General features: G+C 38.1%; 1 protein-coding gene across 4 annotated transcripts in view; it reads right to left on the reverse strand.

The window, feature by feature from the left end:
• Positions 1-820: 820 nt before the first annotated feature.
• Positions 821-26,292, reverse strand: part of LOC149816585 (uncharacterized) — a 47,833-nt gene continuing 22,361 nt past the window's right edge. For 3 of the 4 annotated variants that reach the window (XM_089987266.1, XM_089987265.1, XM_089987267.1), the window contains 2 exons: positions 1,933-2,012; positions 821-1,373 (listed from right to left, as the gene is read on the reverse strand). In XM_089987266.1, the coding sequence (XP_089843392.1) occupies positions 1,265-1,373; positions 1,933-2,012 (189 nt within the window). In that variant the 3' untranslated portion in view covers positions 821-1,264. The remainder of the gene's footprint in view (positions 1,374-1,932; positions 2,013-26,292) is intronic. The other variant, XR_016427633.1, reaches the window with a different exon arrangement.

Here is a 26,292-nt window from a genome sequence, read left to right on the forward strand (position 1 = left end):
ATGATGTATTTCTTGACAATATTTATCTTTGTTTTTGCCCAGTCGGGGTCATACTAATCCCAGCTTGCTAATAAAAAATGTTTTGACAACATATGAAAATTGTGTTTCAATCTCAATACAAGACTCCCAAACAAAGCCTTGGAACCATTATTTCGTCTAGTATCCAAGCATGCCCAGGAAAAATCGGATGAAATAGAACAGCATTTCAGACCGATACAATTAGAAAAGGAAGATGGAGCAAGGCCAAGTCAAGGCCCACCAAAACAATTTCAACTAAAAAACAAAAGAATAAATAGCATGTTGCAGAAATTTTATGAGAGAGAGACGGGTCACATGATAGTTTCACTTGCATATTGTCACCATTCACCCAACTTCTCATCCGAATCTGACATATTGGCTACATGCGATAGATGAATCAAAAGGCTAAAGTGCAAATCAGATGCTAGAAATATCTCTAATTCATTGCTCTTGTCAGTCTCAATATGACTTACATGGGATATCTTTAACCTAAGATTATTTTTTGAGAGAAATCTTTAACCTAAGATTACGATCAGACTCCCAACTGTTTGCCTCATAAATTAAGACCTCACCACAAAGTACAAGATATATGTGCCATAATGAAAAGGAAAAAACAAACAGAAAAGGAAAAGAAAGCAGGATGGGTATGGAAAGAGTCACAAGGACGGATATGTCTGCATTCGTGGATGATCACACCAGAAACTGATAAAAATAGATGTGTTGGCTAACTAATAATAAAATGCTCAACAGGACAAACAGAAGTAATTGTCAAAGATGGAAAGATGTGTCGGAAGACAACCAATTTTCCTCTCAAATAAATACATACACAGAATTTTTAACAATCAGCAATTCTAGCCAACCAAAAGTTCCGAACCTTAGATGTCTTTGATGCTTTATTTGCTGTCATAGAACCAAGTTGCACAGCCAAGAAGCCCAGATGTTAAGATTATAGGAACAGAAGCATGAAAAGCAAGATAGGCAACATACAATTAACAATCCATCTTTCTCCCTCCATACCTTCAGATCTGGAATGCATGAAATCTTCCTGGAAAAGAATGAACCTTCCTGGTGACAAAAAACACACCTTGGTGAAGGAATATCGCATGTTCAGCTTTCATGATTGGTTCCACCTTTATGGCTTTATTTTATTCCCCTTCATCTTGAATTGTTTTAAACCAGGCTGTAGCTTTAAATAATGCACTCAGTATGATCAGATGTGAGCAAGAACTTCACAAGGATGGAAGTGTCAGCTGCCTGCCCCTATGTCATTTTTGTTCTGCTCTAGTGATGGGGGCAGTAGGAGAGCCAGCCTCTGTTTGAATCTATCGATGCGTTGAAGCCTTTCCTCCCGCAATCTGCAAAAAAATAAAAAATAAAATAAGTCAACAAGGACAGATTTTCCTGGCCTGACAAACACATCACGAGAACCATAGTAAGGAGATTAGCTCGAGCAGAATACGAACACAAGTTTCTATCAGACATGAAACAAACAATCAATTCTCATTTGAGACCCAGAGTACAACAAAATGATTGTAGACTGACTTCCATCAAATGGACTCATACAATTATGAAGCTCCTGAAGTGTAAAATTCAAATTTTACTATTTAATATTTTAAAAGGATAAAAGGTTCTTTACCAACTCTATTGTGGTTAATTCATAAATTTATAGATCAAGATCTTAAAATCATGCAGATATCAGGATCAGCAATTGGATCATGAATTAGAGGGGAATTGTCCTTCCTAGAAATTGAGAGTATATATAAATAGGTTCCATCATCAGTTGAAACACAGTCGTGGATGTAAACCATCATTACCCATCAAAATGCTACAAAGCTGAGCAAAATGAACAAAAACAATTCTAACCCTTGAAACAATTAAAAGAATTAATCAACCTTGGATATATGAAATCCATACCGTGCCCTAACTCTTTTAGCACGCTTTATATGCATCTCCAGTATCTCACGTGTAGATAAATTATCAACAGAACCTTCTGCCTGTAAAATGCAGATAAGCATATTAAGAAATAAGAGATTCATCACAAAATGAGTATTTGAAACAAATTCCCGGATTCCTAAAGAAATACAGATCACCATATCCTTTAAAGTGGGGTCAGTATAATTTTATAAAATCTCTGTGAGAGCGGGAAAAAGAGTAAAATTTAGTATGGCTATTATACGAGACTTGTAGTATTCAGAAGTCCTCATTCTCCAAGAGAAGCTATTCATTGAAGCTGAAGTATCTAAAACTCCAATACTTGACAAGCATCATACCAATAATCATATTATAGTAAACAAAATTTTGCTCTCCAAACTTATTAAAAGAACAAATTTGAAATTTGAATATACAAGGGAAGCGAAAGCAACTCAAAATAGTAGATAACTAAATACAACTTAGCCACTTATCCCTTGATAACAGGAACAAGTTCCACAACAGACTTGTACTCACACTAACATTATGACTGATACCACAATTACAGGTAAGAAAGGAGAAAGATCATCAACTTCACTGTAAGAATTATAAAGTAATCCAAATCCAATTACAAACTATGTCACATAAGTGCGGGTGCGGATGCGGCGATGTGGCACTTTAAAAAAACTTGGGTACTGGGTGCAGGGAAGGCATATATATATATATATATATATATATATATATATATATATATATATATATATATATATATATATATATATCATTTTTAACAGTTTTAAGTTAACACTACATGTATGTGTGTGCATTTATGTATTTATGTATTTATATATATAATATAGATAAAACTAGACTTGGTTAGGGTTAACTGAATCTACTTTTGGACAGAAATGGACCTCAATATAGTTGACTTCATCTGACACAAAGGAAGCCGTGTCCAAGTGTCGCACCTACATGGGTGCAGGTGTGATGCGGGTGCGCTGCCCTGTTAGAAGAGTTTGTGTTACATAGATTACAAAGTATTCCAAATATGAGGTATAGTGTTGTTCTTATCGACTGCGTGCAACTTCCTATAATGATCATATATTTTCGCAAATAGGCAGGAACCACAAGAATTTTAGCATGATGCCCACTCTTTCACAAAAATCAATACATCATATCCATGTTAGCATCTATGTCACATGGGTGCGGGAACGGGTACGGAGCAATTTCAAAAATTTTGGACACGGGGACACGGCTATATATATGTATATATATTTTTAAAAATATATATATAACAATAATAAGACTCGATCAAAGTTGTGCCTATTAGGGGACACGACTATATATATATATATATATATAATAATAAGACTCGGCTATACATATATTTAAAACATATATAAAAATATTATTTTTTTTAGTTTTTTGCCCTAAAATGAACAAAAATAGACTCGGTCAAAGTTGACCGAGTCCAAAATATGGACGGACTCGGCCCCGGTGCATTGACCGAGTCCGACACTTGGTTGACCGTGTCCGCCCCGTATCCGAAGCCGCACCCGTGTCGGGGTGTGTCGACGCGGGTGCGTCAACCCCCTAGCCGAGTCCGTGTGACATAGGTTAGCATACTTCCCAAGTGGATATGACTTAATTTGCCTTCAATATGTGATTCTTTATGGTGGTGAACCGCAAACAAGGATTGTCAATGGGTTGGAAACTAGGCTAGGTTCCAGGTGGCTAGCCAAATTCTATGGAAGATGCAGATGAGGAATTCTCTGAAGAAGAAGATGCACAATCGAAAGCTTCCGCAAGACCCTCCCCATCTTTATGACTGCATAATTGATATTATTAGCATAAATATACCACAATATATTCATGTCTACATATTTCCAATGGCATGTTGCTTCCTGTAAAAGTATGAAGAGCATGTTAAAGTGTTCCAGATAATCATTTCCATCTTGTTCTTTTCTTCACTTTTTTTTCCATTTCCAACAGTTTCTTAAACATTCAGCACTTAGTATCAAATACATTTCTGGGCTTTACACTGTGAGAGGATCCATGTCAAACTTTCTTTAAAGGCACAAACATGATACGCAGATCGGAATATGTCAATATTCGCTGCCACATAATATTAGTTGAAGAAGAATATATATGATATGAAACATTATTTCTGGACACAGTTAAAATGAGTTGACATGATGACTCACCTAAGTCAATGGCGAGCTCTCCAACCCAGTTGGATTACCCAGTTCATATACATTCAATTTCCGATTTCCTTTTCTTTTTAATTCTAGTTGTATACAGTTGACATCGTGAAGATATAGTATTTTATCGGTCATATTTGTGCATGACCTTGTGATCCCATTCTGACTGCAATTCCTTTGCTAATGTCGAAGCTTTACTGTAATATCTCTCAAATTTTGCCTAATTTTAAATTTTTAATAAATATAATTATTATTAAATAAATGTATTTTTATTTTTTAAATCAATTTAATATTATATATATGCGGCTGATGTGATATGGATCCTAATATTGGATCTTGGACCCTTTGGGCTGAGACTCAAGATACATATGATGTTAGATGGATCTGGATATGGATCTAGGACCCTTTGGGCCAAGGCCCATTTGTAGTGGGATAGATAAGTTTTTTTTAATTTACTACAACTATATATATATATGAGTCCTAGTATAGAAAGACTTCTATTTCCATGAGGAAATAGAAGCCTTTCTATTTCTAGAAACACATGGAACGTCCCCCGTAGTGGAGTCCCATGTGCTTTATCCAATAGCAGCCCTCTCTCTATGCGGATTTTGAGAGAGAGGGAGAAGGCTGAATACAGAAAAAAAAAGGGGTTGAACCGTGGGTGAGAGAAAGAGAATAGAGAGAGGTTGCAGCATCAGTGTGTTCCTCTTCAACAACAATTCCTTCTTTCTTTGTTGTTCAAATCAGCAAGGTACGGGTCGTTCTCCAAAAACGATGTTGAGTTCGGCATGGGTTAGATCCAGCGTAGGTTTGAGAAAAAGAAAAATTTGTATTCATGCACAGACCTTGGTTCTTCATGCCTAAACTTTTGCTGGATTGTATATAGGTTTCTCTTGGGTCGTTAGGATTCAGTTGAACCTGCGTTTTTATCCTAAATATAGTTCAGATTTATTATAGCTGTTTTTTTAAGTTGATGTCAATATCTGAACCTGGGTTTTCTTTTCTAAAATGGATCAATCTTTTCGTTTCAACTGGTTTTTTATTTGGAAAAAATACTAATCACACGGTTCAGTTATGTATCCAGCAGGTGTGATTTTTAGATTTTTACTTGAATCTGATTCATAAAACCCATATGTTGTATTGTTGGATCTCCACTTGAATTCGAGATTCACACAAATCTAATGTTTATGTGAATCTGATAATTAATATGAATCTGGTATTTACCAAAGATAAAATTTTCTGTTAGCATATACATGAATTCTAAATTGCTGTTTTGCTTAAGCATCAATTAATTAATTTCGTTTAGCCAGAACAGGAGCATATTTTCCGGTGTGTGTGAAGAAAAATAAAAAGGGGAAGAAGAAGGGTCGAGAAGGACTACGTCAATTTTTAAACTAAAATTTCGTATTGCTCTTCATTATTTCCTCAATCCCTCCTGTTAATATATCAGTTACTCCACTACCCAAATTCTTTGTTGATAATCTCTTTTATTGCCTTTATTATTTCAGTAATTTAACATTACTGTGTTAGATCACCAAGTCACCCCTGTATTTTTTTTTCTGGAAATTCCTTTCTATTAACGATTACAAATTTGACCCTCCAACTTCGTGACTATTTCTCTTTGTTGTCAAATTACATACTGCCCTAATTCTGATTATTTAGCTTTGCGCCCTTTATTTTATGAAACAGAAACTCTATTTCTGAAAATTTTGGAAACAATCTTGTTCTTTGAAAAACATCTGAAACAGAGTTATAATTTCTCTTTTTTTTTCAAAACCACTCTAGTATTTTCTGAAATTTCAGGAAATCAAAAATCGATCTTGTGAATTCAAGACAGATTCTTGTATCAGTCGGTATATATGTATATCGAACATCAAACATCGAACAAGATATATATGTATATATATCAGTCTGTATATATGTATATATATATATATATGTATATATATGTATATATATATATATATATATATATAAAAAACAGGATATATATGTCAGCCAGCACATATATATATTAATCAGGAACACTCACGTATTTCACTGTGTATATGCAGCAGTGATTTTTCTGGACAAGTGTAGGCATGTATTAGGCTGAATACATGTACCCGTGATTTTTTCCTGAATCTATGCCAGCATATATATATACAAGTCAGAATACATATATTGACCAAGATATATATATATATATATATATATATATATATATAACAATCAGCATATATATATATATGTGTGTGTGTACATCTAAAGGTGTGTATATATAGGTATTAAGTGTTGCATACTGTGCATTCTGAAATTTGTGGTGACATGCCATATTTAATTTTCTATTTTAGTTTAGGTAGCATACACAAATTCAGTCATGTGATTTACTATGTTGCAAAAATCAAATTTTAGTGTTTTGATTGTCATGCTTTAGAAATTTTATTATAGTTTTATGTATGGAATTGGTTTGTTTAAATCTTAGTAAATCATTTGATAAATTGATTAGAAATCAGATTTTTAAAGGGGTCTTGGAAAATTGAAATTTTACTATGCTGTCCCGAAAGTCCGATCTCTTTTGGAATTATAAAATTCGGCTGGTCATGGATGTGAGATTTCTCTTCTGCCTTGTGAGAAAGAGAAAGCAAAGAGAATGAGGGCTGTGGCTGTCACGATTTCAATAATGAAATCGTGACCTAAAACATGTATTAATAGTATTTGGTTATACAATATGGGTTGGGGTCTGGTATAATATCCAGACCTAGATACTATACACAACATGGACACGGGTCTGGTATAATGTCCAGACCCAAAAATAAAATGAACCGTACTTTTTCACCCCCCCCCCCCTCAAGTTGATCATGGTCTTGAACCATGAACAACTTGCTTTTAAGCATCCAAAAACGATCTTTTGTCAAGCCCTTTGTAAATATGTCTGCAACTTGTTCTTCAGTATTAACAAACTCAGGCTCAATATCCTTTTCTTCAACCTTTTGTCTTACAAAATGTTGGTCAATCTCAGTATTAACAAACTCAGGCTCAATCTCATTTTCTTCAACCTTTTGTCTTACAAAATGTTGGCCAATCTCAGTATGCTTAGCACGACTGTGATGTACTGGATTGAATGACATGTTGAGAGCACTTTGAATCTCACACAGCAAGGTAGAACGAGAAATCGTTTCGCCTACTTCGGTTAGTAAATGCCTGACCCATGTGACTTCGGCAGTATCAGCAACCATGGATCTATACTCAGCCTCAGTGCTTGATCTAGCGACAGCCTTTTGTTTTCTACTACTCCAAAAGACTAAGTTTCTTCCAATAAAGACACAATATCCTGATGTAGACCTTCGTTCATCAAGGTCCCCTGCCCAGTCTGCATCACAATATACAGTAAGTTCACGCACATCCTTGCCAGACGACTATGGAGAGTATATCAACCCATCTCCAATGGTCCCTTTCAGATATCTGAGTATCCTCTTAACCGCCTCCATATGGTCAGTACGTGGCGCATGCATAAACTGAGATACTTGATTGACTGAATAAACAATATCGGGTCGAGTGAACGTGAGATACTGTAACATCCCTATTAGACTGCGATACCTGGTGGGATCATCACACAGATCTCCATCATAAGCACTTAGTTTTTGGTGGAGCACAGTTGGAGTTCCTAGAGGCTTGCAGTCTTTCATACCTGTCTTGCTGAGAACATCTATCGTATACTTGTGTTGAGTGAGAGTCAAGCCATGAGTCAGGCTGTCGACTTCTACACCAAGAAAATACTGCAAGGCATCAAGATCTTTCATTTTGAACCTCTGACCCAATAGGTTTTTTACTTGTTGGATATGATCTTCAAAGTTTCCTGTGATGACAATATCATCAACATAAATTAATAATAGGGTGGTCACATTCTGACTTCTAAAAATGAACAATAAGTGATCCAATAGCGAGCGTGAAAATCCATGCTTTTGAAACTCAAGTGAAAAGTTGTCAAACCAAGAACGAAATGCTTGTTTTAGGCCATAGATAGCTCTTTTTAGCCTACACACATGTGTTTTACAATTTTGCTCGAGATATCCAAGGGGTTGTTCCATGTAGACTTCCTCCTTCAAATCCCCATGCAAGAATGCATTTTTTACATCAAGTTGACTTAGCTTTCATCCATGTTCAACAGCCAAAGAAAGGATGATTCGAATTGTTCCCATTCTCACCACTCGGTTAAAGGTCTCATCACAGTCTTGCCCTACTTCTTGGGTGAACCCTTTTGCCACCAGTCTTGCCTTGTATCGTTCAATGGTTCCATCTGGTTTATACTTTATTTTGTAGACCCATTTGCATCCGACAATGTTTTTGTGAGGTGGTCTAGGGACAATTTCCCAAGTTTCACATTCATGTAAGGCCTGCATTTCATCATTCATGGCTTCTACCCATTTGGTAGAAGTGGTTGCCTGATAGTACATGATAGGTTCATCTTTCTTATTAAGGGCAGTTAAGAAAAGCTGAAAATCCAAGGGGAAGTTGTTATAGTTGACCCACCTATCAATAGGATGTCGCATGTGATTCGATCTTCTGACCTCGAGAGTATGAGATGAAGTAGGTGCAGTTGTTGGGGAGCGATTTAAGGGGCTGGATGTTGTCGTTCTCTGTCTAGTATAGGAAATGCTCTTGTATCTGCCCGATACCGATGATGGTACTTCTTTCCCATTCTGTGCTCTCGATGTGCCAATAGTCTCGAACATTTCTCCATCCTACTGCACACAATCTGGAGCACGGACTTCATCGGAACTAGCAAAAAAATCTGAATTCATCCAAGGATAATAAACTTCGGTTGTGGTAGGGGACATATTCGTTGTCCCAGCTTGGTGATCAAAATTTTGTTCATCAAAGACAACATTTCTTGATATTCTGATACGTCTGTTGGCGGGATCATAACACCTATATCCTTTGTAGTCATCTGCATATCCCACAAATCTACATTTTTTAGCCTTGTCCTGAAACTTGTTCCTTAGGGACCGATCAATGTGCACATAACAAACACATCCGAAGACACGTAAATCATAATAACTAGGATGAACCCCAAAAAGACAGTAGTGAGGAGACTTGTTTTCCAAAACAACCATAGGCAATCTATTTATCACATGTATGGCAGAATGAAAGGCCTTTGTCCATAGATTAATGGGAAGATTACTGTCATGGAGCATACTCATGGCACTTTAGACGATATGTCTGTGTCTTCGCTCAGCAATCTCATTTTGTTGAGGTGTGTATGGACAAGACACCCTTCTTCCTATTCCATTATTTTGAAGAAAAGAAATAAAGTCACTAGATGAGAACTCCCCACCTCCATCACATTGAAAGAATTGGATGGACTCAGAGAATTGATTTTTTACTAAAGAAAGGAAGTTTTGAAACAAAAGGAAAACTTCCGACTTATTCTTCATGAAATATATTCAGGTATATCGAGAGTAGCTATCAACAAAAATTAAGTAGTATCTGCTTCCAGATCCAGAGACAACCGGGGCAGGTCCCCATACATCATAACATATTATCTCAAAAGGCTTTGAAGCTCTCTTATTAACAGAATGAAAAGGCAATACATGACTTTTGCATAAAAGACAACTAGAACACTTCTGACTTTTCTCATTCACATTGAGACTTTCTTTTGGAATGAGATTATTAGAAACAAGTTTCTCAATAAAATGACTCCCACAATGTCCTAACCGACTGTGCCATAAGTAAAGCTTATTACATTCAGAAATACTAAAAACATTTGCTGAAGGGAAATAACAGGACTTTAATGAAGACTTCGAATCTAAATGAGTAAAGCGGACGAGATGACATGGAGCTTCTTGGAAGACGTACATATTGCCTTGTCTCTTTCCTTCAGCGAATATTTCCCTTGTACGAAGGTCCTTGACATGCACAAAGAAGGGAGTGAATTCGACTGAAGCATGATTATCATCAACAAGTTTAGAAACAGAGACTATTTTTCTTGATATTTGGAGCATGTAGGACATCAAAAAGTTCAAGAGTAGAATGTGACATGGGAATGGCAGATTTTCCAATATGAGAAACAGAATGATAGGATCCATCTCCAGTGACAATCTTACTTTTGCCAAAATAAAGAATAGGTTTAGAAAGTTTACCTGCATCGCCAGTCACGTGAGTTGCTGCCCCTGAGTCGACGAACCAAGTTCCTTGATCATTCTACTTTAAATTCAATTTTGACAAGGCGGATATCAACAGATCGCTAAGCTCTCCACTGTCTCTGATGTTGTTGGACTTTTTTTTTGTTTGGATTGTGGAGTCTTTCCTTTATTTTCAGGATTGTGCCAACAATTCGCCTTAATATGCCCCCTTTTGTTACAAAGAAAGCATATGGGGATAGATTTTTGTCCCTGAGCATGGATCGACATATTTGGAATGGGAAGCAATCCACGTCCTCCGTGTCCATTTCGCCCTTGTCCCCCTCGCCCCCTTCATCGACCATAAGTCACCCATGTGGCAAAAACTTCTTGAGAATTTGTATGAACGTGGGTTTCTTCAGCAGATCCCTTCAGAGTCATTTCATACTGAATCAATTTAGCTTGCAACTCATCAAAAGTAGGAAGAGCAGACAGACACAATAGTGAAGTGACGATCATATTATAGTCGGATCCCAATTCACTCAGAGTTTGTTGCACCATATCACTGTCACTCACTACACATCCTATAACTGCAAGTTGATCTGTGATAATCTTCATCTTGTTTAGATATTCCATGATGGTGATGGAGTCCTTTTTCAGCATCTGAAATTCCCTCTTGAGGAAAATCATCCTCGCATGTGAGACTTATGAATACGTCTGAACCAATCTCTCCCAGAGTTGCAGAGTTGTACAATTGTCAGGAATTGCAACAAGAACCTCTTGAGACAAGGTAGATGTGATGTATGCAACTACTGATTGGTCTTTCCTTTCCCAGTTGAGATATTCTGCATTTTTGACATACACAATTGAACTTGCCCCTTTATCATCTTTCTCTTCTCTCGTAACAAATTCTAGCGGGACTGGAGTGGTTCCATCCAGGTGACCTAAGAGACCTTGGCTCCTTATAAAAGGAATGATTTGTCTTTTCCAAATCAAGAAGTTTGAGGTGGTTAGCTTTTCGGAAACAAGTTGATTGAGAAAAGTCGAAGAAAAACTCAATTGAGAAGAATGAGAATCCATGAAAGGAATGGAGAGAAGAAAAACTTAAGTGCTCAAACTATTTCCCGATAAGAGTGTTGGTTACCTTTTTATTATTATTATTATTATTATTATTATTATTATTATTATTATTTTCGGCTGAGCAACCTTAAGAAACAGTCGATCGGAGAATGTCAGATCCAAAACAAAGAAATCATGTCAGAATTTTCCTTTCCTAGGTTTGAGATTGATGCAATAAGGATGATCCACATGCTGACTGACTGCGGTTTAGGCAAAACGTAGATGAATACGATGTGGGCAAATGGATAGAAATAGGATCAAATTGAAGACTTCTGTAAAAAAAAAAAAAGAATGCCCCAGACGAAGAAGGAGAATGCGCAGAAGGGAAGCGATCCAGATCTGGTGCAAAGGCACGATCAGATCTGGATATACCAAGAGAAGGGGAAGAATCGAATATTGGAAAATATTCGAATTTATTTCCAATACCAGACGATCAGACTGAGGAGTTCAACTTTGGAGATTCACATGAAACAGGAGGGTTACGTGAAAAAAAAATTGATACTTAAGGGATTCACGTTAGACGTGATGGTATTGGACTTCACGTGAGCCGTGAATCCACCAGAAAGGAGACACAGGAAACAAGTCTGGTCGAACCCCCTTTTTTTTTGGAGGAACGAAAGTGAAGAAGGGGAACAAAAGTGAAGAAGACGAGAGAAGTAAGAAATCAAAACTTTCTGGTTCTGGTCGTACCTTTCTTGGAAGCCCCTTCGAACCCCAGTTATGGCTTTGATACCATGTGAGATTTCTCTTCAGAACCTGCCTTGTGAGAAAGAGAAAGCAAAGAGAATGAGGGTTGCGGTTGTCACGATTTCAATAATAGTATTAATAGTATTTGGTTATACAATATGAGTCCGGGTCTAGTATAATGTCCAGACCCAAAAATAAAATGAACTGTACTTTTTCAATGGATAGTTAACTGAATCTGAACCTAATGAATGCTAAAATTGGTCAGTCTTAAAAAGTTTAGATTATAGGCCAATATGATAAATCTGATTGTGCTTATAAAGTTTGCATTTGTTCACTAGCCATGAATATGCCTTGGTATCTTGTCTTGTAAACTGTGAATGTTAAATTGTTTTCATCTATGGATGATTATTGTATTGAAAGAATTGCAATGCTATTTAATTATGTAGTGGTTATATGTGAACCACTGTTGGGCCACTTAGAGACTAATAGTTGGCTGTGATAAATTGTAAAATACATTGCAAGACTGATTTGGTATTGCTTTTGGAATTAATTACATTGTTGAATTTGATAGGGCAAGAGCCTGAAATTTACTAATGTATGATGAATTGAATAATTGTTCTTGTGTAAATAACTTTAAGAATGCTAAAAGAAACCAAACAGTGTAATAAGTTTCTTTCTTGGTGGCCCTCTGAAAGGGTGGGATCCTTAGATGGTAATCATAAGGGACCGTGAGGATATTAAATACCACGTGCATTTCTTTTCCCAAGAACTCGATTTGTGGTTCGTGTTCCTGACCACAATTGGAGGGAACTTCCTCCACTTTGCCTGCGAGTGATGTTGCTAGACTCAACTGTAGTTATTAGTATACCAAGAAAATGACGTCAATCGATGTTGATTTTCGTGTTGTCTCGGCATTAGGCGAAGATTCCTAACATTACGATTGATGGTGATGATTCTTGACGTCGGTCGAGGAACATATGTAGAACCCAGTTAATAAAATATAAATTGTGTATTAATCTACCACTGGAAACTGCCTAAAACCTTAGGAATTTTACACGTTTTTTAGTATCCGCAGGTTTTAAGAAAACGAGAATTAAATTTTGTGCAGTAAGGAAAGACATGCATGCAAAAGCAATATTGATAATTGAACTTAAAAAATTATTCGTACATGTTGCATTGATTCTAGGGATGGAAGTGGGGCGGGGCGGGGGACAAGGTTTCCACCCCCGCCCCGCCTCAAAATTTTATCCTCCACCCCCGCCCCGCCTCCGCGGCGGGGATGGATTTTATCCTCCACCCCCGTTTCATACCCTTCATCCCCGGTCCAAACGGGGATGAGGCGGGGCGGGGCGGGGATATTGCGGGGAAAAGTGGTCGGGGCGGGGATCGTGGCGGGGACGGGGCGGGGAAAAGTGCACTTCCACCCCGCCCCACCTCCGCGGCGGGGATGCATTTTATCCTCCACCCCCGCCTCCATCCCCGTTTCATACCCTTCATCCCCGGTCCAAACGGGGCGAGGCGGGGCGGGGCCCCGCTTTCCCCCGGTCCACTGCCATCCCTAATTGATTCATGCATCCCTAAATGTTTAATTTAGTATGAAATTGTTGGTTGTTTGAATTAAACTACTTGGATTGCAAGTTTTTTTTTAATGTGTATTGTTTGTAGAGCCTTCTTAAACTTATGTTTGATTTAACCTATATTAAATTTTCTTACCGTTGGATTTCAACAAGGTCTTGTACGAAAACTTCGGTTATTACCCATTTTTAAAAATCTTTTTCAGGTACTGAGGCACAATGAAGCAGGGACCAACTTGTTGAAGGGAGCGAGGGATTATGATATGGCAGCACGGGTTCTCACGGTGTCAGAGAGTTTTTGTTTTAGAGAACCAAGTGAACCCTAAATGAGGACTATTGAATTAAATTAATTAAATTCAATTTCAGATCTTGATTTGACTTATTCAATGTCTAAAACTATTGTTGGGTTGTGTATATTAAATCTATAATGTGTCCTACGTCCCTGAGATATTTTTCGTAATGTTTTACAACTATTTAAAAAAAAGTTGCATTCTTCGAGAGTCAGTTTGGAGTCGTTACATTTTACTGCTTTAGTTTTGTGATATTGTTGCTCTCTCTCTCTCTCTCTCTCTCTCTCTCTCTCTCTCTCATAATGTTTAGATTTTTGACGTCAAAGACATTTTCAACCAAGAGTCAGCTTACATATGCACTTAGAAATCTTATATGTTGGTGTCTAACATTTTCTATCAATATACAGAATTTTTCTGTTTATATAATATTTTTATTATTTTACATGAAGTAAAAGTTAACAAGACCCAAAGAGTCACCAGGTTAACAAGACAACAAACAAGTCTCGAGTTTATGGGTTTAGAGAATCTATAAAACATTAATGTGCATCTTGCAATTTCACATCGGGTCGCTTTAGATATTTTTAAACCTTAAATGTTGAGTAATGATCTTAGTGCACATTTGATTGCAACTTGTAATTTGAAACCATATAATTCCAAATCATAGAGTGGACAATGTGAGAATTACATAATGAGTAAAATGGCAACAAATGCGATTTTGAATTTCACTTCTCATTTTCTTACATTTGCCTGCCCGTAAGAAATATGGCAAATGAGAATTGTTCTCTCACCATTGTGAGAGAGAATCTCATTGAGGGAAAAGCAAGCATGCCCTTAATAATCTTACGCTCATCTATAAATGTTATAGATCCACCAATAACATAATTTTGGCTAGTCTCTTCCACCTCATATAGGAGTCTACTTTTATAATTAGTTTTTGGCTTACTAATCTCAAGATCAACAAACATATGCAAAAATCTTTGTACCACCTCATATGCTTTTTATGTATACTCTTAAACTTATGTTAGATTTAATCTATGCTAATTTCTTTTACTGCTGGATTTCGAGAGGGTCTCGTACAAGAACTTCGGTTCTTACCCATTTTTAAGAAATTTTTTCAGGTACTGAGGCATAGTGATGTAGGGACCAACTTACTGGAAGGAGCGAGGGATTATGATTTGGTGGCACAGGTTGTGACGGTGTTAGTGAGTTTTTGTATTAGAGAACCAAGTGAACCCTAAATGAGGACTATTGAATTAAATTAAATTTCAGTTTATGATTTGATTTATTCAGTGTCTAAAATTATTGTTGGGTTGTGTATATTAAATCTATAATGTACCCCAGGTCCCTAAGATATTTTTCGCAATGTTTTATAACTATTTAAAAATATATATATTTTTCGAGGGCCGATTTGGGGTCATTACATTTCCTGCTTCAGTTTTGTGATATTGTTGTTATGTTGAATATTGCATTTGCTCAATAAGTATCACAATCTCTCTCTCCCTCTCCCTCTCCCTCTCCCTCTCTCTCTTAATGTTTAGATTTTTGACATCAAAGACATTTTCTGCCAAATTAGCTATTAAGGTTAAAAGAGAGTGTTATAGAAATCTAAGTAAGAGTTGTGATAAGGAGAATTTGGAGAAGTATATGATAGCAAAAAAGGAAGCTAAAAAAGTAGTTTGGAACGCGAGGGATAAGGTATATAAGGAGGTTTATGAAAAGTTGGATACCAAAGAAGGCGAGAAGGATATTTATAGGCTTGCAAAGATGAGAGATAGGAAATCGAGGGATTTGGGTATTGTTAGATGTATCAAAGATGAAACGCAAAGGGTTTTAGTCAAAGATGAGGAGATTAAGGAGAGATGGAAAGATTATTTTGATAAGCTATTTAATGATAGTCATGTTCAAGATCTTGGAGACTTCTCCATTCCTTCTCATGAGATAAATCGTGACTTCATGCGCAAGATTCAAAAGAAAGAAATTGCAGAGGCTTTGAAGAAAATGAAATCAAGAAGGGCAGTTGGCCCAGATGGTATTCCTATCGAGGCTTGGAAATGCTTGGGAGAGAAAGGTTTAGAATGGTTGACAAATATTTTTAACAAGATTTGGCGGACAAATAAGATGCCTAATGAGTGGAGGAAGAGTACTTTGGTGCCTCTATATAAAAATAAGGGTGATATACAAGATTGCACAAACTATCGTGGTATAAAACTCATGAGTCATACTATGAAACTTTGGGAGAGGATGATTGAGTCTAGGTTGAGGAAGGTTGTCATGATATCGGAGAATCAATTTGGTTTTATGCCTAGAAGATCAACTATGAAAGCTATACATCTTCTTAGACAACTTATCGAGAGAAATAGAGAGAGGAATAAAGATTTGCATATGGTTTTTATTGATTTAGAAAAGGCATACGATAGAGTACCTAGGGACGTTCTCTGGTGGACAATGATGAAGAAAGGTGTTTCTCTCAAGTACATTAAAATAATTAAAGATATGTATGAAGGAGTAGTAACCAATGTCCGCACTTGTGGAGGGGTGACAACCAATTTTCCTATAACGGTTGGGTTATATCAAGGATCTGCTTTAAGCCCTTTCCTATTTGCTATAGTGATGGATGAGCTTACGAGATCAATTCAAGAAAATGTGTCGTGGTGTATGTTGTTTGTTGATGATATTGTTTTGATTGATGAGTCTAGAGTCGGGGTTAATGCTAAGTTAGAATTATGGAGACAGACATTGGAAGCAAGAGGTTTTAAGTTGAGTAAGAGTAAGACAGAATACATGGAATGTCGATTTAGTAAGCAACGAAGTAATGATGAGAGTGTAGTGAAGCTTGGTGAGCAAGAAATACTGGTGGATGATTGTTTCAAATATTTGGGATCTATCATTCAAAAGTATGGAGAAATTGACGGAGATGTAAATCATAGGATAAAGGTTGGGTGGATGAAATGGAAAAGTGCAATTGGAGTGTTGTGCGATCGTAGAATGCCATTGCAGTTGAAGGGAAAGTTTTATAGGACGACTATTAGGTCTGCTTTACTATATGGTACGAAATGTTGGGCTGCCAAGAGACATCATATTCAAAAAATGAGTGTAGCTGAGATGCGTATGCTGAGATGGATGTGTGGAAATACAATAAAAGATAAGATTCGGAACGAGGAAATACGTAAGAAGGTAGGCGTTGCACCCATTGAAAATAAGATGAGAGAGAACCGTTTACGGTGGTTTGGACATATTCGGCAAAGGCCTAATGATGCTCCAGTTAGAAGGATGGAGAAATGGGAAAATATATTAGTTAAAAGAGGTCGGGGTAGGCCTAGGAAGACATGGATGGAGGTGATAGGAAAGGATATGAATGCTTTGAACCTCACCAAGGACATCGCATTGGATAGAAATGATTGGAGGAGAAGGATTCATGTGGAAGACCCATAATGATTTTATTTTTTGGTTCATATTGCCGACCCCAATTATTTTGGGATGAAGGCGTAGTTGTTGTTGTTGAAAGACATTTTCTGCCAATTTAAAGAATTTTTTTCTTTATCCAAAAGCCCAAACTCAACTTACATATGCACTTAGAAATCTTATATTTTGGTATCTGACATTTTCTATCAATATACAGAATTTTTCTGTTTATATGATATTTTTACTATGTCACAGGGACTCTCCAACTAGGTGTCGCGCCCGCACCCGATGCGGTCAACCTGATCCTGGGTGCAGTCAACGCACATTTATGTCCAACTTTTGGACTTTATATATATATATATATATATATATATATATATATATATATATATATATATATATATATAATTTTTTATATTTTTGCCACACCCCCGCGCCCAAGTTTTTTGAAAGTGCCGCACCCCTGCACCTACACCCACACTCGCACCCATGTGACATAGTATTTTTATTATTTTACATGAAGTAAAAGTTAACAAAACCCAGAAGAGTCACCAGGTTAACCAGACAACAAACAAATCTCGAGTCTCTGGGTTCATAGAATCTACAAAACATTAATGTGCATCTTGCAATTTCACATTGGATCGCTTTAGATATTTTAAACCTTAAATGCTGAATAATGATCTTAGCACACATTTGCTCGCAACTCATGATTTGAAATCATAGAATTCCAAATCATACAGTGGACAATGTGAGAATCACATGAGTAAACTGGCCCCAAATGTGATTTTGAATTTCACTGCCCATTTTCTTACATTTGCTTGCAAGTAAGAAATGTGGCAAATGAGAATTGTTCTCTCACCATTGTGAGGGAGATTCTCGTTGAGGGAAAAGCAAGCATGCCCTTAATGATGTTACGCTCATCCATAAATCCACCAATAACCTAATTTTGGCTAGTCTCTTCCACCTCATATAGGAGTCTACTTTTATAATTAGTTTTTGGCTTACTAATCTATAGATCAACAAGCATATGTCGAAATCGCTTGAACGACCTGCTTGCCCAACCATTTTTCTCCCATTGGCAAATGGGTGGACCAATAAACAGGTCATGGCCATTGTTGCAACAAAACCATGAAAGGACTAGGTGGGCTTTCAGGACCTAACAAGGTAAAATGGGCTTTGTTGCATCAAATGCATGACAGACCAACCGGACCCTTGTATTGTAATCTCCATGGATCTTAGGTCAGGTTTGTCTCCGATTGCCATGACTATCATAGATAACAATGTTAAGTATCATTCATTGCGAAATCTTCAACACTAACTGTAACAGCAAAAAAAAAATTTGTTTGATTCGGGCCGGATCCGGACCGGACCCGACCCAGATCACCGCCACTCGCTGTCTTTAAAAGACAGCGAGGCAGGCGGGAGGAGGGTTACGAAACCCCCCTCACCGCCTCTCGCTCTCTGTTCTCTCTCTCTTACCCTCTCGTCCCCGACTCTCTCCCTCACCGACCCTCTTGTCTTCCTCGGTGTCTCCGACTCTCTCTCGCTCTCGCTCATCCACCGACGCCGGCAGCTCTCGACAGCCCGCCGCCACCGACATCATCAACCCTCTTCCTGTCGGCGAGTTCCCTCCGGCGACCACCAGGTACGCTTGCTCTCCCTCTTCTCTTTCGTTTCGCTGCCTCTCCTCCCTCGTTCTCCTCTTCTCCCTGTCATCGACAGGGGGCAAAGCCCTTCCCGTCGGTTGTTTACGACGGGGAAGGGCCATGCGACAGGGGTTTTAACCCCACCTGCCGCCTGTGAGGAGGGTTTCGGCAGGGGGTTAGGGGCCCCTGCCTACCCTTTTTGTTGTTTCAGCAGGGGCCATCGGCCCTTGCCTTTGTGCATTTTCAGCAGGGGCCATCGGCCCCTGCCTTTGTGTTTTTCCAGCAGGGGCCATCAGCCCCTGCCTTTGTTGTTTCAGCAGGGGCCATCGGCCCCTGCCTTTGTGCATTTTCAGCAGGGCCATCGGCCCCTGCCTTTGTACATTTTCAGCAGGGGCCATCGGCCCCTGCCCTTGTACTTTTCCAGCAGGGGCCATCATCCCCTGCCTTTGTACTTTACCAGCAGGGGCCGATGGTCCCCTGCTTTTATTTCTCTTTTCTTTTAAGATTTCCAACAGGGGCCGAAGGCCCCTGTCTCTTTAAAAATAACATGTGGGGGCCGATGGCCCCTGCACCTGTTCTTTAGCATCAAGGGTCATTTGGCCCGCCCCTATCTATCGGAGAAGTCGAGTCTTCTCCTTGTTTTTGCTTTTGTTTGGATTGCATATTAATATCGCATAATTGCAGCTACGACGGATCTCACTCGCGCTCCGCGACTCGAGCCGTCAATCGTGTACATCCGCAGACGCCAGCGAGCTCATAACTCTCCAAGGTAGGGGAATATTGCACGGAAGACTTGGATAATTGAATTAAGTTCAATTAAACTAAAAGGAATCATTAAATGAATATATATACAAATATATATATTTATACGGGTATGCACTTCACTCAAAGATGCGGTTCTGAAATCCTTACCCTTTACCTTCTATCAGGTTACTTGTCGTCACGCATCGCGTCGAGGTTTAGCGTTGCACTTCTGCTTACCGTCTTTACCTTACGTCGCACTCTGCGCCCAAGCTCTTGCTTTTGCATAATGTTGGCACAAGGTACTGTTGTTTCAAAAGATAAAGTAAAGTTGATAAACTTTATACCTTGGTGAAACACTCATGTTGAGGCTTCCATTGAGGAGCTATACCCCCTTCATACTAGAGTACTTATAGTCGCGCACGACACGTCTAGTACTGCGATGATCGGATGAGACGGTCGTGCGACCTCAACAGTGCTAAACGCACAATGCTGTAATCACATAAATGGCCTCACATTCGCCTTCACAGGCAAGATGCTCGAGTGGTTTAAAGACCACAGCATAGAATGGGTCGTTAGTTAAGCAACCTCTAACGTACCTATTTGTTTCTTTGTGTCTGTCAAGGGAGAAGACAGAGCGGTACAAACTCCAATAGACAGGTTATTAACAACTACCCTACATGCAAAGATCCGCCCTCCCCAGTCATTGGAGTTAGGGGAAAGGGGATACATTAGTTAGCTCAACACTTCTGCAGAAGTTGGATGCGTCTGTGGCATAGCCTCCTTTGGGGAATCCTCTCTCGGCTAAAGTCGTCCCTTTGGAGCGAACTCAATTAGCTATTCGGGTTATTGAAAATACATAGAATAACAGACGCCCGAACTAGTCTCAGTTGGTTCTACGTTTTGCCTGCGCGTACCTGCAGGTTCGTAATTATCGAAACATAAGGTTTGTTCACACTGGTCGTTGAGTCGTGAGATTCACTTGCACTACTGACTCGCATGCGCTACTGATTCGCTTGCACTACTGACTCGCTTGCACTACTGATTCGCATGCACTACTGATTCGCTTGCACTACTGATTCGCTTGCACTATTGATTCACTTGCACTACTGATTTGCATGCACTACTGATTCGCTTGCACTATTGATTCGCTTGCACTATTGATTCACTTGCACTACTGATTCGCATGCACTACTGATTCGCTTGCACTATTGATTCACATGCACTACTGATTCGCATGCACTACTGACTCGCTTGCACTACTTACTCGCTTGCACTATTTTACCTCGTGCATTGCTTACTTGTTTGACTGCATATTCGTTTTAAACTGCGTAACTTGCTGAATTAAATGTACATAATTCAGTTTCCTGCAGTCTCTCTTGTGCACCTATTAGTTTTTCGCGAAACTAACTCATTCTATGGGTACAGGTGATGATTAGGTACACCACAGACGATGGCGCGATGGCAAGATGGCTCCAAGACGTTCTTCTTCCTGCTCTTAGCTCGCGTCCTGATGTTTGGGTGTTTTGTAACAGATTTTCCTTGGGATATCCGAATTTTGTACTATTTGGAGAACTTCTTAAATGAAAATGGTTTTTCCAAGTGTATACAAGTAGCATGGGTTGTGCGTTTTGGTCCTTTTAGCTAGCGCGCCCAAAGTTGTCAGCTTGCCTTTCTGAAATTAATAAAAAGAATAGTCTTTTGTTGATTTCATAAACCATCTCTGAGTTAAAGAGATCTCTTTTTAGTCTCTCGTCTGTTCTTCTGAAAGGTTTGCAAGTTAGAAATTTTGGGGCGTTACACTAACACAAGTTTGGGTTAGCATCCCAAAGACGCAAACCCAAATGGGTCCCCATAAAATGTGAAAAGATTAAAAGAGATTTTGCCATACGCACATGGATGTTATAACACAACTATATATATATATATATATATATATATATATATATATATATATATATATAATACTATCTACAGTACATACAATCCAGTTGAGAAATCATAGATGCAAAGCATCCACACAATCTGACCTCACAGATGTATTTAGCATTATTGTTTGCTTGGATACACACCTTGGATATATTTTTTATGTAAAAATATGATCTTTTGATTCTTGAAAATTTTGCATATTGTGGACCGTTGATTTTTGAAACCCTTGGAAAACATGCTTACATGTTGCACATACGTGATCTAAAAACTATATTCTATTAAGCAAACTATGTAGACACAAAAAAAGTTTGAAAATTGTCTTCTACTAGATTGTTTGTTCAAAAGACTGTAGCAAATATAAATATAAATAAATATATATAGGGTGCTTCTATGGTAGTACTGTACCACCATAACTTACGGTGGTAAACAATTATTTACATAGATCTATGCTCCGAATGCAAAATCTAACATTTGGATCATGCTTAACATGTTCTATTTACCATTTTCATGTGTTAAAGTTGACTCAAATATGATGTTTTACACCATTTTTAGACTGCCTTGTTTTCAGGAATTGTGAGCAGATGATTTTCACTGTCTCAAAAGTAGGATCCTATGATGTATTAGACATGATAAAACCTTCTAACTTAGCAAACAAACTATGCTAAACACATCTGCATGGTTAGATCTACCATTTGGTAAGCAAAAAAAAAGATCTACCATTTGGTGGTTAGATCCATAAAAAACAAGAGTTTATACCACGGTATGGTATCATGGTACAGAACCACCTTATATATATATATATATAGAGAGAGAGAGAGAGAGAGAGAGAGAGAGATGAGTGTATCGTCAAAACACAAAGTGTCCGATGAAAATCGAATGCTTTTCCACCGCTGATCTCGCAAGATAAGTTGCAGAACATATTTCTTTTGTTAAAAAGAGCATTTGGCGGCGGTCGTGACTGCCACTAAATGCTCTTTTTTGCCCAGACCTTCAGCGGTGGTCATTACCGCCGCTAAAAGTCATAAACACAACAACAACAACTACGCCCTCATCCCAAAACAATTGGGGTCGGCGATATGAACCAAAAAAGAAAATCATTATGGGTCTTCCACATGAATCCTTCTCCTCCAATCATTTCTATCAAATGCCATGTCCTTAGTGAGGTTCACAGCATTCATATCTTTTCCTATCATCTCCATCCAAGTCTTCCTAGGTCTACCCCGACCTCTTTTAACTAATATATTTTCCCATTTCTCCATCCTTCTAACTGGAGCATCATTAGGCCTTTGCCGAATATGTCCAAACCACCGTAAATGATTCTCTCTCATCTTATTTTCAATGGGTGCAATGCCTACCTTCTTACGTATCTTCTCGTTCTGAATCTTATCATTTATTGTATTTTCACACATCCATCTAAGCATACGCATCTCAACTACACTCATTTTTTGAATATGATGTCTCTTGGCATCCCAACATTCCGTACCATATAGTAAAGCGGGCCTAATAGTCGTCCTATAAAACTTTCCCTTCAACCGCAATGGCATTCTACGATCGCACAACACTCCAGTTGCACTTTTCCATTTCATCCACCCAACCTTTATCCTATGATTTAGATCTCCATCAATTTCTCCATACTTTTGAATGATAGATCCCAAATATTTGAAACAGTCATATTTCTTGCTCACCAAGCTTCACTACACTCTCATCATTACTTCGTTGCTTACTAAACCGACATTCCATGTATTCTGTCTTACTCTTACTCAACTTAAAACCTCTTGCTTCCAATGTCTGTCTCCATAATTCTAACTTAGCATTAACCCCAGTTCTAGACTCATCAATCAAAACAATATCATCAACAAACAACATACACCACGGCACATTTTCTTGAATTGATCTCGTAAGTTCATCCATCACTATAGCAAATAGGAAAGGGCTTAAAGCAGATCATTGATGTAACCCAAACGTTATAGAAAAATTGGTTGTCACCCCTCCACAAGTGCGGACACAAAAAAAAAATGAACGGACACATTTGCTCAATGAGAAGTGTGTCCGATGTTATGCCTCCTCTCTGTCTCCCTCTCGTATCTTTTTTACATAAAAATACAATTTCATGAGGGTTGAAAAATTGGTACATTAAAGGCCGTTGATTTTTCAACCCCCACAAATCTTATATGTATAGATTGGAATAAGATGATTCAATCATTGATTTCTATTTACCCAAAGAGGTAGATCACACTTGGAGGGTTAGATGTGCAAAAACATTAAAAACTTAAAAATATCAGTGTTTTTCACTAGGGGTTCCTAACCCATGAGGGTAGCAAATATTAGACTTTATATATATATATATATATATATATATATATACAACAACAACTACTACGCCTTCATCCCAAAACAATTGGGGTCAGCGATATGAACCAAAAAAGAAATTCATTTTGGGTCTTCCACATGAATCTTTTTCCTCCAATCATTTCTATCCAATGCCATGTCCTCGGTGAGGTTCAAAGCATTCATATCCTTTCCTATCATCTCTGTCCAAGTCTTCCTAGGCCTACCCCGACCTCTTTTAACTAATATATTTTCCCATTTCTCCAACCTTCTAACTGGAGCATCATTAGGCCTTCGCCGAATATGTCCAAACCACCGTAAACGATTCTCTCGCATCTTATTTTCAATGGGTGCAACACCTACCTTCTTACGTATCTCCTCGTTCCGAATCTTATCTTTTATTGTATTTCCACACATCCATCTAAGCATCTGCATCTCAGCTACACTCATTTTTTGAATATGATGTCTCTTGGCAGCCCAACATTTCGTACCATATAGTAAAGCGGGTCTAATAGTCGTCCTATAAAACTTTTCCTTCAACCGCAATGGCATTCTACGATCGCACAGCACTCCAGTTGCACTTTTTCATTTCATCCACCCAACCTTTTTCCTATGATTTACATCTCCATCAATTTCTCCATACTTTTGAATGATGGATCCCAAATATTTGAAATAATCATTCACCGGTATTTCTTGCTCACCAAGCTTCACTACACTCCCATCACTACTTCGTTGCTTACTAAACCGACATTCCATATATTCAGTCTTACTCTTACTCAACTTAAAACCTCTTGCTTCCAATGTCTGTCTCCATAATTCTAACTTAGCATTAACCCCAGCTCTAGACTCATCAATCAAAACAATATCATCAGCAAACAACATACACCACGGTACATTTTCTTGAATTGATCTCGTAAGCTCATCCATCACTATCGCAAATAGGAAAGGGCTTAAAGCAGATCCTTGATGTAACCCAACCGTTATCGGAAAATTGGTTGTCACCCCTCCACAAGTGCGGACATTGGTTACTACTCCTTCATACATATCTTTAATTATGCTAATGTACTTGAGAGAAACACTTTTCTTCATCATTGTCCACCAGAGAACGTCCCTAGGTACTCTATCGTATGCCTTTTCTAAATCAATAAAAACCATATGCAAATCTTTGTTCCTCTCTCTATATCTTTCAATAAGTTGTCTAAGAAGATGTATAGCTTCCATAGTTGATCTTCCAGGCATAAAACCAAACTGATTCTCCGATATCATGACAACCTTCCTCAACCTAGACTCAATCACCCTCTTCCAAAGTTTCATAGTATGACTCATGAGTTTTATACCACGATAGTTTGTGCAATCTTGTATATCACCCTTATTCTTATATAAAGGCACCAAAGTACTCTTCCTCCACTCATTAGGCATCTTATTTGTTCGCCAAATCAAGTTAAAAAGATTTGTCAACCATTCTAAACCTTTCTCTCCCAAGCATTTCCAAGCCTCGATAGGTATACCATCTGGGCCAACTGCCCTTCTTGATTTCATTTTCTTCAAAGCCTCTGCAATTTCTTTCTTTTGAATCTTGCGCATGAAGTCACGATTTATCTCATGAGAAGGAATGGAGAAGTCTCCAAGATCTTGAACATGACTATCATTAAATAGCTTATCAAAATAATCTTTCCATCTCTCCTTAATCTCCTCATCTTTGACTAAAACCCTTTGCGTTTCATCTTTGATACATCTAACAATACCCAAATCCTTCGATTTTCTATCTCTCATCTTTGCAAGCCTATAAATATCCTTCTCGCCTTCTTTGGTATCCAACTTGTCATAAACCTCCTTATATACCTTAGCCATCGCGTTTCGAACAACTTTTTTAGCTTCCTTCTTTGCTATCATATACTTCTCCAAATTCTCATTATCACGACTCTTACTTAGATTTCTATAACACTCTCTTTTAACCTTAATAGCTAATTTGACATCCTCGTTCTACCATGATGTATCCTTACCTAGTAGTGCACCGCCTTTAGACTCACCCAATACCTCCTTAGCCACTTTTCTCATGCCACCCGCTATCTTATTCCACATTGATTCTGAATTCTCCTCGAGACACCAATCAACTTCCTTAACTACCTGTTCTACAAACATTCCTTGTTTAGCTCCTTTCAGTGCCCACCACTTAATTCTAGGATCTATCCTATGTCTATCCCTTTTGCGGCATTGTCTAATTCTAAGATCTAAAATTAAGACTCTATGTTGTGTAGCTACACTTTCTCCCGGTATAACCTTACAATCGATGCAACAACCCCTATCTCTCTTTCTAAGTAGGAAAAAATCTATCTGACTCGTATTAA

This window comes from Nuphar pumila, chromosome 14 (assembly GCF_984573655.1).
Source record: "Nuphar pumila chromosome 14, dmNupPumi1.hap1.1, whole genome shotgun sequence".
Lineage (NCBI taxonomy): Eukaryota > Viridiplantae > Streptophyta > Magnoliopsida > Nymphaeales > Nymphaeaceae > Nuphar > Nuphar pumila.